The sequence below is a fragment of the Microtus oregoni genome, unplaced genomic scaffold, assembly GCF_018167655.1.
Source record: "Microtus oregoni isolate MIOR12 unplaced genomic scaffold, Mior012 000040F_ref0000088, whole genome shotgun sequence".
Taxonomy (NCBI): domain Eukaryota; kingdom Metazoa; phylum Chordata; class Mammalia; order Rodentia; family Cricetidae; genus Microtus; species Microtus oregoni.
The window spans coordinates 13,523,499-13,535,783 of record NW_024543207.1 but is presented as its reverse complement, the minus strand read 5'-3'; the positions used below and the strand labels follow the sequence as shown (position 1 = coordinate 13,535,783).

General features: G+C 48.9%; 1 protein-coding gene across 1 annotated transcript in view; it reads right to left on the bottom strand.

The window, feature by feature from the left end:
- The window catches only part of Dnah5 (dynein axonemal heavy chain 5), a 221,755-nt gene that overhangs the window by 110,161 nt on the left and 99,309 nt on the right, over positions 1 to 12,285 (bottom strand). Inside the window, exons 44-47 of the mRNA XM_041632097.1 lie at positions 10,830 to 11,006; positions 10,077 to 10,275; positions 8,246 to 8,388; positions 7,420 to 7,554 (exon numbers count right to left, since the gene is read on the bottom strand). Of these exons, the coding sequence (XP_041488031.1) occupies positions 7,420 to 7,554; positions 8,246 to 8,388; positions 10,077 to 10,275; positions 10,830 to 11,006 (654 nt within the window). The remainder of the gene's footprint in view (positions 1 to 7,419; positions 7,555 to 8,245; positions 8,389 to 10,076; positions 10,276 to 10,829; positions 11,007 to 12,285) is intronic.

Here is a 12,285-nt window from a genome sequence, read left to right as displayed (position 1 = left end):
CCTCCACTGCACAGGTATGCCTCCACTGCACGTGTATGCCTCCAATGAACGTGTATGCCTCCACTTCACCTGTATGCTTCCACTCCAATTGTATGCCTCTACTGCACCGGTATGCCTCCACTGCACAGGTATGCCTCCACTGCACGCGTATGCCTCCACTGCACTGGTATGCCTCCAAGGCACAGGTATGCCTCCACTGCACGCATATGCCTCCACTGCACATGTAGGCCTCCACTGCACATTCATGCCTCCATGCACGTGTATGCCTCCACTGCACGTGTATGCCTCCACTGCAAGTGTATGCCTCCACTGCACAGGTATGACTCCACTGCACGTGTATGTCTCCGCTACACAGGTATGCCTCCACTGCACATGTATGCCTCCACTGCACATTCATGGCTCCATGCACGTGTATGCCTAAACTGCACGTGTATGCCTCCACTGCACTTGTATGCCTCCAGTGCATGTGTATGCCTCTACTGCACGTGAATGCCTCCACTGCACGTGTATGCCTCCACTGCACAGGTATGCCTCCACTGCACGTGTATACCTCCACAGCACATTCATGCCTCCTTGCATGTGTATTCCTAAACAGCACGTGTATGCCTCCACTGCACTTGTATTCCTCCACTGCACGTGTATGCCTCCACTGCACATTCATGCCTCCCTGCACGTGTATGCCAACACTGCACGTGTATGCCTACACTGCACGTGTATGCCTCCATTGCACATGTATGCCTCCACTGCACGTGTATGCCTCCACTGCACATGTATGCCTCCACTGCACGTGTATGCCTCCACTGCACATGTATGCCTCAAATGCATGTGTATGCCTCCACTGCACGTGTATGCCTCCACTAAACTTGTATGCCTCCACTGCACATGTATGCCTCCACTGCATGTGTATGCCTCCACTGCACGTGTATGCCTCCACTAAACGTGTATGCCTCCACTGCACATGTATGCCTCCACTGCATGTGTATGCCTCCACTGCACATGTATGCCTCCACGGCACATTCATGCCTCCATGCACGTGTATGCCTCCACTGCACGTGTATGCCTCCACTGCACAGGTATGCCTCCACTGCACGTATATGCCCCCACTGCACGTGTATGCCTCCACTGCACAGGTATGCCTCCACTGCACGTGAATGCCTCCACTGCACATTCATGCCTCCCTGCACATGTATGCCTACACTGCACGTGTATGCCTCCACTGCACTTGTATGCCTCCACTGCACGTGTATGCCTCCACTGCACGCGTTTGCCTCGACTGCACAGGTATGCCTCCACTGCACGTGTATGCCTCCACTGGACATTCATGCCTCCATGCACGTGTATGCCTTCATTGCACATGTATGCCTTCACTGCACATGTATCCCTCCACTGCACGTGTATGCCTCCAAAGCACATGTATGCCTCCACTGCACGTGTATGCCTCCACTGCACTTCTATGCCTCCACTGCACGTGTATGCCTCCACTGCACACGTTTGCCTCGACTGCACAGGTATGCCTCCACTGCACATTCATGCCTCCATGCACGTGTATGCATTCATTGCACATGTATGCCTTCACTGCACGTGTATGCCTCCACTGCACGTGTATGCCTCCACTGCACAGGTATGCCTCCACTGCACATTCATGCCTCCATGCACGTGTATGCCTCCACTGCACTTGTATGCCTCCACTGCACAGGTACGCCTCCACTGCACAGGTATGCCTCCACTGCACAGGTATGCCTCCACTGCATGTGTATGCCTCCACTGCACGCGTATGCCTCCACTGCACATGTATGCCTCCACTGCACTTGTATGCCTCCACTTCACGTGTATGCCTCCACTGCACGCGTATGCCTCCACTGTACATGTATGCCTCCACTGCACATTCATGCCTCCATGCACGTGTATGCCTCCACTGCACGTGTATGCCTCCACTGCACATGTATGCCTCCACTGCACATGTATGCCTCCACTGCACATGTATGCCTCCGTGCACGTGTATGCATCCACTTCACGTATTTGCCTCCACCGCACATGTATGCCTCCATGCACGTGTATGCCTCCACTGCACATGTATGACCCCACTCCACGTGTATGCCTCCATTGCACATGTATGCCTCCACTGCACGTGTATGCCTCCACTGCACAGGTATGCCTCCACTGCACGTGTATGCCTCCACTGCACGTGTATGCCTCCACTGCACGTTTATGCCTCCACTGCACATTCATGCCTCCATGCACGTGTATGCCTCCACTGCACGTGTATGCCTCCACTGCATGTGTATGCCTCCACTGCACATGTATGCCTCCATGCACTTGTATGCCTCCACTGCACGTGTATGGCTCTACTGCACGTCAATGCCTCTACTGCACAGGTATGTCTCTACTGCACGTGTATGCCTCCACTGCACATGTACGCCTCCACGGCACATTCATGCCTCCATGCACGTGTATGCCTCCACTGCACGCGTTTGCCTCCACTGCACAGGTATGCCTCCACTGCACGTATATGCCTCCACTGCACGTGTATGCCTCCATTGCACAGGTATGCCTCCACTGCACGTGTATGCCTCCACTGCACATTCATGCCTCCATGCACGTGTATGCCTACACTGCACGTGTATGCCTCCACTGCACTTGTATGCCTCCACTGCACGTGTATGCTTCCACGGCACGCGTTTGCCTCGACTGCACATGTATGCCTCCACTGCACGTGTATGCCTCCACTGCACATTCATGCCTCCATGCACGTGTATGCCTTCATTGCACATGTATGCCTTCACTGCACATGTATGCCTCCACTGCACGTGTATGCCTCCACTGCACATGTATGCCTCCACTGCACGTGTATGCCTCCACTGCACTTCTATGCCGCCAATGCACATGTATGCCTCCACTGCACGCGTTTGCCTCGACTGCACATGTATGCCTCCACTTCACATTCATGCCTCCATGCACATGTATGCCTTCATTGCACATGTATGCCTTCACTGCACGTGTATGCCTCCACTGCACGTGTATGCCTCCACTGCACAGGTATGCCTCCACTGCACATTCATGCCTCCACTGCACGTGTATGCCTCCACTGCACTTGTATGCCTCCACTGCACAGGTATGCCTCCACTACACAGGTATGCCTCCACTGCACAGGTATGCCTCTACTGCATGTGTATGCCTCCACTGCACGCGTATGCCTCCACTGCACATGTATGCCTCCACTGCACTTGTATGCCTCCACTGCACAGGTATGCCTCCACTGCACGCGTATGCCTCCACTGCACATGTATGCCTCCACGGCACATTAATGCCACCATGCACGTGTATGCCTCCACTGCACAGGTATGCCTCCACTGCACGTGTATGCCTCCAATGAACGTGTATGCCTCCACTGCACGTGCATGCTTCCACTCCAATTGTATGCCTCTACTGCACCGGTATGCCTCCACTGCACAGGTATGCCTCCACTGCACGCGTATGCCTCCACTGCACCGGTATGCCTCCAAGGCACAGGTATGCCTCCACTGCACGCATATGCCTCCACTGCACATGTAGGCCTCCACTGCACATTCATGCCTCCATGCACGTGTATGCCTCCACTGCACGTGTATGCCTCCACTGCAAGTGTATGCCTCCACTGCACAGGTATGCCTCCACTGCACGTGTATGTCTCCGCTACACAGGTATGCCTCCACTGCACATGTATGCCTCCACTGCACATTCATGGCTCCATGCACGTGTATGCCTAAACTGCACGTGTATGCCTCCACTGCACGTGTATGCCTCCACTAAACGTGTATGCCTCCACTGCACATGTATGCCTCCACTGCATGTGTATGCCTCCACTGCACGTGTATGCCTCCACTAAACGTGTATGCCTCCACTGCACATGTATGCCTCCACTGCATGTGTATGCCTCCACTGCACATGTATGCCTCCACGGCACATTCATGCCTCCATGCACGTGTATGCCTCCACTGCACGTGTATGCCTCCACTGCACAGGTATGCCTCCACTGCACGTATATGCCCCCCCTGCACGTGTATGCCTCCACTGCACAGGTATGCCTCCACTGCACGTGAATGCCTCCACTGCACATTCATGCCTCCCTGCACATGTATGCCTACACTGCACGTGTATGCCTCCACTGCACTTGTATGCCTCCACTGCACGTGTATGCCTCCACTGCACGCGTTTGCCTCGACTGCACAGGTATGCCTCCACTGCACGTGTATGCCTCCACTGGACATTCATGCCTCCATGCACGTGTATGCCTTCATTGCACATGTATGCCTTCACTGCACGTGTATCCCTCCACTGCACGCGTATGCCTCCAAAGCACATGTATGCCTCCACTGCACGTGTATGCCTCCACTGCACTTCTATGCCTCCACTGCACGTGTATGCCTCCACTGCACACGTTTGCCTCGACTGCACATGTATGCCTCCACTGCACATTCATGCCTCCATGCACGTGTACGCATTCATTGCACATGTATGCCTTCACTGCACGTGTATGCCTCCACTGCACGTGTATGCCTCCACTGCACAGGTATGCCTCCACTGCACATTCATGCCTCCATGCACGTGTTTGCCTCCACTGCACTTGTATGCCTCCACTGCACAGGTACGCCTCCACTGCACAGGTATGCCTCCACTGCACAGGTATGCCTCCACTGCATGTGTATGCCTCCACTGCACGCGTATGCCTCCACTGCACATGTATGCCTCCACTGCACTTGTATGCCTCCACTTCACGTGTATGCCTCCACTGCACGCGTATGCCTCCACTGTACATGTATGCCTCCACTGCACATTCATGCCTCCATGCACGTGTATGCCTCCACTGCACGTGTATGCCTCCACTGCACATGTATGCCTCCACTGCACATGTATGCCTCCGTGCACGTGTATGCATCCACTTCACGTATTTGCCTCCACCGCACATGTATGCCTCCATGCACGTGTATGCCTCCACTGCACATGTATGACCCCACTCCACGTGTATGCCTCCATTGCACATGTATGCCTCCACTGCACGTGTATGCCTCCACTGCACAGGTATGCCTCCACTGCACGTGTATGCCTCCACTGCACGTTTATGCCTCCACTTCACATTCATGCCTCCATGCACGTGTATGCCTCCACTGCACGTGTATGCCTCCACTGCACGTGTATGCCTCCACTGCATATGTATGCCTCCATGCACTTGTATGCCTCCACTGCACGTGCATGCCTCTACTGCACGTCAATGCCTCTACTGCACAGGTATGTCTCTACTGCACGTGTATGCCTCCACTGCACATGTATGCTTCCACTGCCATGTATGCCTCCACTGCACAGGTATGCCTCCACTGCACAGGTATGCCTCCACTGCACGTGTATGCCTCCACTGCACAGGTATGCCTCCACTGTACATGTATGCCTCCACTGTACGTGTATGCCTCCACTGCACGTGTATGCCTCCACTGCACGTGTATGCCTCCATGCACGTGTATGCCTCCACTGCACGTGTATGCCTCCACTGCACATGTTTGCCTCCATGCACTTGTATGCCTCCACTGCACGTGCATGCCTCTACTGCACGTCAATGCCTCTACTGCACAGGTATGTCTCTACTGCACGTGTATGCCTCCACTGCACATGTATGCTTCCACTGCCATGTATGCCTCCACTGCACAGGTATGCCTCCACTGCACAGGTATGCCTCCACTGCACGTGTATGCCTCCACTGCACAGGTATGCCTCCACTGTACATGTATGCCTCCACTGTACATGTATGCCTCCACTGCACGTGTATGCCTCCATTGCACGTGTATGCCTCCATGCACGTGTATGCCTCCACTGCACGTGTATGCCTCCACTGCACATTCATGCCTCCACTGCCATGTATGCCTCCACTGCACAGGTATGCCTCCACTGCACGTGTATGCCTCCATGCACGTGTATGCCTCCACTGCACGTGTATGCCTCCACTGCACCTTTATGCCTCCCCTGCACGTGTATGCCTCTACTGCACAGGTATGCCTCCACTGCATGTGTATGCCTCCACTGCACAGGTATGCCTCTACTGCATGTGTATGCCTCTACTGCACAGGTCTGCCTCCACTGCACGTGTATGCCTCTACTGCACGTGTATGCCTCCACTGCACATGTATGCCTCCACTGCATATACATGCCTCCACTGCACAGGTATGCCTCTACTGCACGTGTATGTCTCCACTTCACATGTATGCCTCTACTGCACAGATATTCCTCCACTGCACATTCATGCCTCCACTGCACAGGTATGCCTCCACTGCACATTCATGCCTCCACTGCACAGGTATGCCTCCACTGCACATTCATGCCTCCACTGCACAGGTATGCCTCCACTGCACAGATATTTTTCCACTGCACATACATGCCTCCACTGCACATACATGCCTCCACTGCACATGTATGCCACACTCCATCCATTTGTCTGCTGACAGGTGCCTCGGAGGATTCTTTCACTCATTTTACAGAAATAGTGCACCAATAAATATAGCAAGTGTGCATATAATTCACTCACTCCGATTCTTTACAGTGTGTACCCTGAACCAGCATAGCTGGATTGCATGGAAATTCTACTTTTAATGTTTTGAGGCACCTCCATGTTAATATGTATCGTGGCCGCCCTGATTTATATTGCCATAAACAGAGTATAAGTTTCCCCCACTGGCCCTGCAGTCTCACAAATACTTGTTTTCTCAAGAATAGCCCTTTTTGATGAGGGTAAGATGTGGTTCAGTGTAGTTTTATTTGTACTTTGGTAATTCCTAAGTATTTTGAACATTTTTCTTCATGTTTTTACGTCATTTGCATTTCTGTATTTGAGAAGTGTCTGTTCATGACATTTTCCCATTTTATGATTGGGTTATTTGGGATATAAACAATGGGATTTTTTGCATTCTGAAGTATTTCCCCATCAGATGAGTAGGTGGCAGAGACTTTCTTGCATTCTGTAGGCTCTTTCCACTTGATAATTTTCTGTACAGATATCTAATTTCATGAAATCCTGCCAGTAATTCTATTCCCCTTAGCTATTAGTGTCTAGTCATGAAGTGATTCTCTGTGTCTCAGGTTTAATATGGTTTTCCTACACTTTCCTACATTTCTACACAAATAGTTTAAACACCACTGAGATCTGTGGCACCTTATTTGCCCACCTTTTTCGTTAGTTTTTGGAGAATTTCTTATTTCCCCATAATTTAAGATGATATAGTATAACCTAACTAAAAAGAGAATTTACTACATTTGAATGACAGTCACAATAGAAGACAGTATTAGTGTGATGTCATGGTTACGGAAGGTCTGGCAAAGTTCCACAAACACTGGAAACACCTTGAGCCTCCAGGAGTGGTACAAACCTACACCTGTGAGCGAGATCAAAGGCAATACCTGAAACATCAGTGGAGTGGTCGCCGAAGAGAAATTCAGATTCTTGACCATGTGACTTTCAGGGTCATATTTTGACATAAATCCTTTGATTATGACTGTTTTAGCTGTCCCTTGTTCACCAATCAACAGCACAGCCTAAAATGAATTCAGATGGAATGAAATAAAACAAACAACATGGGTTGAACTGTGCCCCTCCCACCCGCCAACTCCTAAACTGAAGCCCGGATACCCAGTATCTTCCAATGTGACTGTATCTAGAAAAAGGAACTCTACAGTGTTGGCTGCCCAGACGAGGTTATTAAGGTGGTAGATGCTGCCTCATGATGTCTTAGACAGCACAGGATCTATATACACAAAGAAACACAGGAGAAGCAAACACTCAGGAAAGCGCCTTGGGAAGACACAGGGAGGAGCTGCTGTCCCTCAGCTTAGGAGAAAGACCTGGGGAAAAATCAACCTCAACAGTACTTCATCGGGGCTCTCAGCCTTCAGCACTGAGGAAAGAAACGGCTGTGGTTTACCCGTCCAAGCTCTGGCATTTTGTTATGACAGCCATAGCAAACTAAGTCAGTAACCAAAAAGGGAGGGATGGTCTTAGCAAAAACAAGGCAAAGTTCACTTCCTTCAACTAGAATGGTAAACTAGGAGCCAGGCCTATTTGACCCATTAGGTTGTCATTGAGAAACAACAAAAGGAGATCACTCATTTAGATAGTGTCTTCCCTTATTCTAAATAGAAACTAGTGGAAGATAAATGCTGGGTACTTTTATATTTTCATGTGCCCCTGCAACATGCACTATTTTCCATAGCAGTTAGAAAGTCATACCTTGCCTTGTTTGGCAATGGTGTTGATTAGGAAGTCAGTCCTCACATTGTCAACATTCGGCACCAGGATAGAACCATATTCTGGGGTGATATCAGGTGGATACACATATTCCGGGGTACACAGGCTCCAATGCCTCCAGGAACCTGAGAAGAATAGGAGGCATTCACACCTTCCAGTTAATAGTGTACACCCCTGTCATGATCAGACACCTTCAAAACATCACGAAGATATCTTCAAATACTCGCCATAAAACAAAGATTATTAAGGGGATGTGGCTATAGCCCAGCTGGTACAGTGATTGTCTACCATGCACAATTTCCTGGGTTAAAGACCTGCACGGCATAAAACAGGGTCTTCTACTTTTCTTTCTGTTGCAAAAATAAAATTCTGACCTTTGCAATTTAGAGAGGAAGGGAATCTCTGTCAGCCAATGAACTTTAAGAGGTGGAACCAAGTTAAGGGATGATCTTTGTGGGTACTAGGAGAAAAACACCTAGCAGCCCAGGGTTCACTCTATCTCTGTGATTCCCGAGAAGCTTGGGCTTTTCTTTCCTTTTTTGTGAGTTTGCCCCTTATAATCAAGAAAAATATAATTGGCTTATCTTGTAGCTAGCCTGGCATTTCTCGGCCCATGTTAATTCAACAGGTGTTATTTCATTTTATATTCCAGGTCACAGTCCACCACTGAGGGAAGTCAAGTGCAGGAGCGTGAAACAGAAACCATGGAGGAATGCCGCTCGCTGGCTCATCCACTGACTTGATTTCTGGCTAATGTTTAGCTAGTTTTTGATATACAGCTCAGAACCACCTGTCTAGAGATGGTGACTCCCACAGTGGTCTGGGCCATTCTGCATCCATTTAATGATCAAGACAATCCCCCACAGACTTGTATGCAGAGGAATGTGATCTGGATAATTCTTAAGTTGTGCCTTTCCTCTCAGATAATTCTGGGATATACCAAGTTGAAAATTACAGCTAAATGAGACACCAGGTACAGGGGCACATGCTTGTAATATCAGTGTCCGGGACGTAGAAGCAGAAAAATCAGAAGTTCATGGCTATCTTCAAGAACATACCAAGTTGAAGTCCTGTTTGAGCTATGTAAGACCATGTACCCAAATATCCAGTAGAGTTAACTCTCAGAACATGTTAGCTTGATCAAAACTTCCCCAGGAACCACTCCAAATAGAGTCCTCTATTTGGGCACCTTCAGAAATATCTTCGAACTGTTTTCTCAGTATGTAGCTCTTCAACAACACAGCATACACAAAAATACCGAGGAGAGTGACAGAAGCAATGTACCAGAAGCCATCAATCACTGTCAAATGTCAAATCTCACAAGCTTTTCATATGGGGAAAGATACTAGGTGGCACGTGTATGAACACCATAAAAATACAAAGTTGCTTCTGTGTATTATCGCTATATGTGTCTATGCATTATGCATGTTTATGCATATATATGTTATTTTAAAGTATATATTGATGCATATAGAGATATATAAATGAGTGAATAGACATCTGTAGATACAGATGTCTATATTTGAATACAATTTTTTTTTTACATTTGGTTCCATTGAATGGCTGCTGTATATCTGAGTAGGAAAGTGATTCAATTTGTTCAGGGCACTAAAGGTCCCACCTGCTAAGCGAGTGGAACTTGTACCTGGAACCCGAAGAAAAGCTTGGGGAAATAACAATTACTAGATTTCTCTGTTCATTAAAATTCCTAATTCAGTGTTACCAGCAAGCATTTCAGTTCTCACTATAATAACACAGAAGTAAGTTGGACCAAGCACCCTTTCCTTCCACCCTGAATACAGGGCACGCTCACCATCCGGTGCAACGTAGTAGTCAAACATGGTGTCCCCGGCATCCGACTGCGGCAGGGGCAGAGTGGGCACCTCCCGCGAGCGCAGCCAGAGTTCCAGCCTGCTGCGACCTTCCAGCTCCAGGACTGCACCCACACTCCACATCATGGCAAAGACAAACAGCCTCCCCAGGTGCTCTGGGCCTACCTCTCCAGCCTGCTCCTGAGGAGGCACAAGCATTCCCTTTTAATTACTTGGTTCTCAGCTTTCGTCTAAATTTTTGCTAAATAAAAATGATAAACCGAGAAAGGAGACATTAGCTATGCCCAAAAGAATAAAAGAATGGATGCAACCGAGGAGAAAATGAGAAATGGAGTTACACAGGTACTAACTGGTTTATAAAAGAAATAAAAGCAAGAAGGCAAGATGGTACTTTGGATAAAGGCGCTTGACTCTAGGCCTGACAGCACGAATTGGATCCCCAGACCCACATGGTAGAATGAGACAGCCAACAACCTACAATTTATCCTCTGACTTCTTCAAGGACACAGAATAAATAAATAAATAAATAAATAAATAATAGGAATATTTTTTAAAAAATGACACTTGTTATATAGTTATACTAACCAGCAACAAAATTCAAAGATAGTTATGGAAAAATAAAATTAGTGTGTCTGAAACCTCTCCCAACCCCCAATCACATCCACCCTGATCAAGTCCAGTTTCAAATCCTGCGCTCTCTACAGTGTGCTCGGGAGGAAGGTGCAGCCCCTCACCTTTGGAGGGATCAGCCCTTGCAGCATCCGGGTACTCTGTGTGATGACAAAGGCTTCCAGCACCTCCATCTTGTACTCTAGGTTCTGAACGCTGAAACGATACAGGTCTGGGAAAGTCTCCGCATACAGCTGCCGCAGGATTTCTGCCTCTTGAGGAGACCGTCTCTTGAGGAAACCCTGTGGGTTCAACACATCTATGCATTGGTGAAACCAGGAAAAGGACCATTGAGGGCTAAACACTTTTACAGCATTATCAAATTTATAAACATTAATTAACAATTAATAATTATGCACAGGGTTATTGTGCTTGAGCTGTATACCAAGCCTGTCTACAAACTCTTTCATATAAGGATTCGTCTAAATATTCAAAGCAACTCTCTGAGATGGGAACTATTAGCATCCCCCGACACTTACAGCTTCAGTAATCCACCAGCGTCCCACAACCGACATGCAGTCTGTGGCAAGAATTAACACCCAATGAGTCTATCTGCAACATTCTCAGCCCCAATGCCATGTGTGCAGAAACAGCCCTCAACTAACACTAGATAAAATGGGAAGGCATTTACAGTGGATTGCTAAGATGGCCAAAGGCAACAAAAGAGGAGCAAAGGAAACTCCATACTCAAGTCTTTAAAAACCAAGAAACAAAAATTTATCCACAGTTGGCTATTTCCATTAAATTCTTCTAACTTAGTAAGTAATGTAGAAAATACCAAAGGTATTCAGAAAACTGGACAATTTTGTCATTTTGGACTAAATAAGGGAGGTGTGTCATTCAGAGAAAAGCACTACTTAAAAATTTGCTGGTCAGTGCTGGGAAGGCAGCCAGAGCACTCCATTGCTGGCCGACAGGGCCAGATTTTCTTCGGGTAATTCTCACAGGGTCAAGAGATGAGTGTATGGGCTGGAGAGAAGGCTCAGAGGTTAAGAGCACTGACTGCTCTTCCGGAGGTCCTGAGTTCAATTCCCAGCAACCACATGGTGGCTCACAACCATCTGTAATGAGATCTGGCGCCCTCTTCTGGCCTGCAGGCATACGTGGAGGCTGAACACTGTGTACACAATAAATAAATAAATCTTGATGCACAGAGGCGCCAGACGCACAGAGGCGCAGCGGCGGCAGCGCCAGGCGAGGCAGAGCTGCGGCCAGACCCAAGCAGCTGGGACAGGCGTGCAATAAGGAGAGCAGATCGCCCTACTACAATTGCATCAAAGAGGTAGGCCTTTGGTTGGCCAGGTCACTGGCACAAGGGGAGCCTGGTCCTGTCCTGAAGATCCTTCGGAGGGGTGAGAGGGTTCTTGGCCTGCAGCAGGAACCACGAAAGAGAGTGAGGGCATTTTGTAAGCGGAGCCCTTGGCCAGCAGGGAAACCTGATCCAGTTTCTAAAGGATCCATTGGATAGGATCAATAGGAGGAGATGGGCAGGCGCCAAGGCAAGAACTCACCCAATAATCC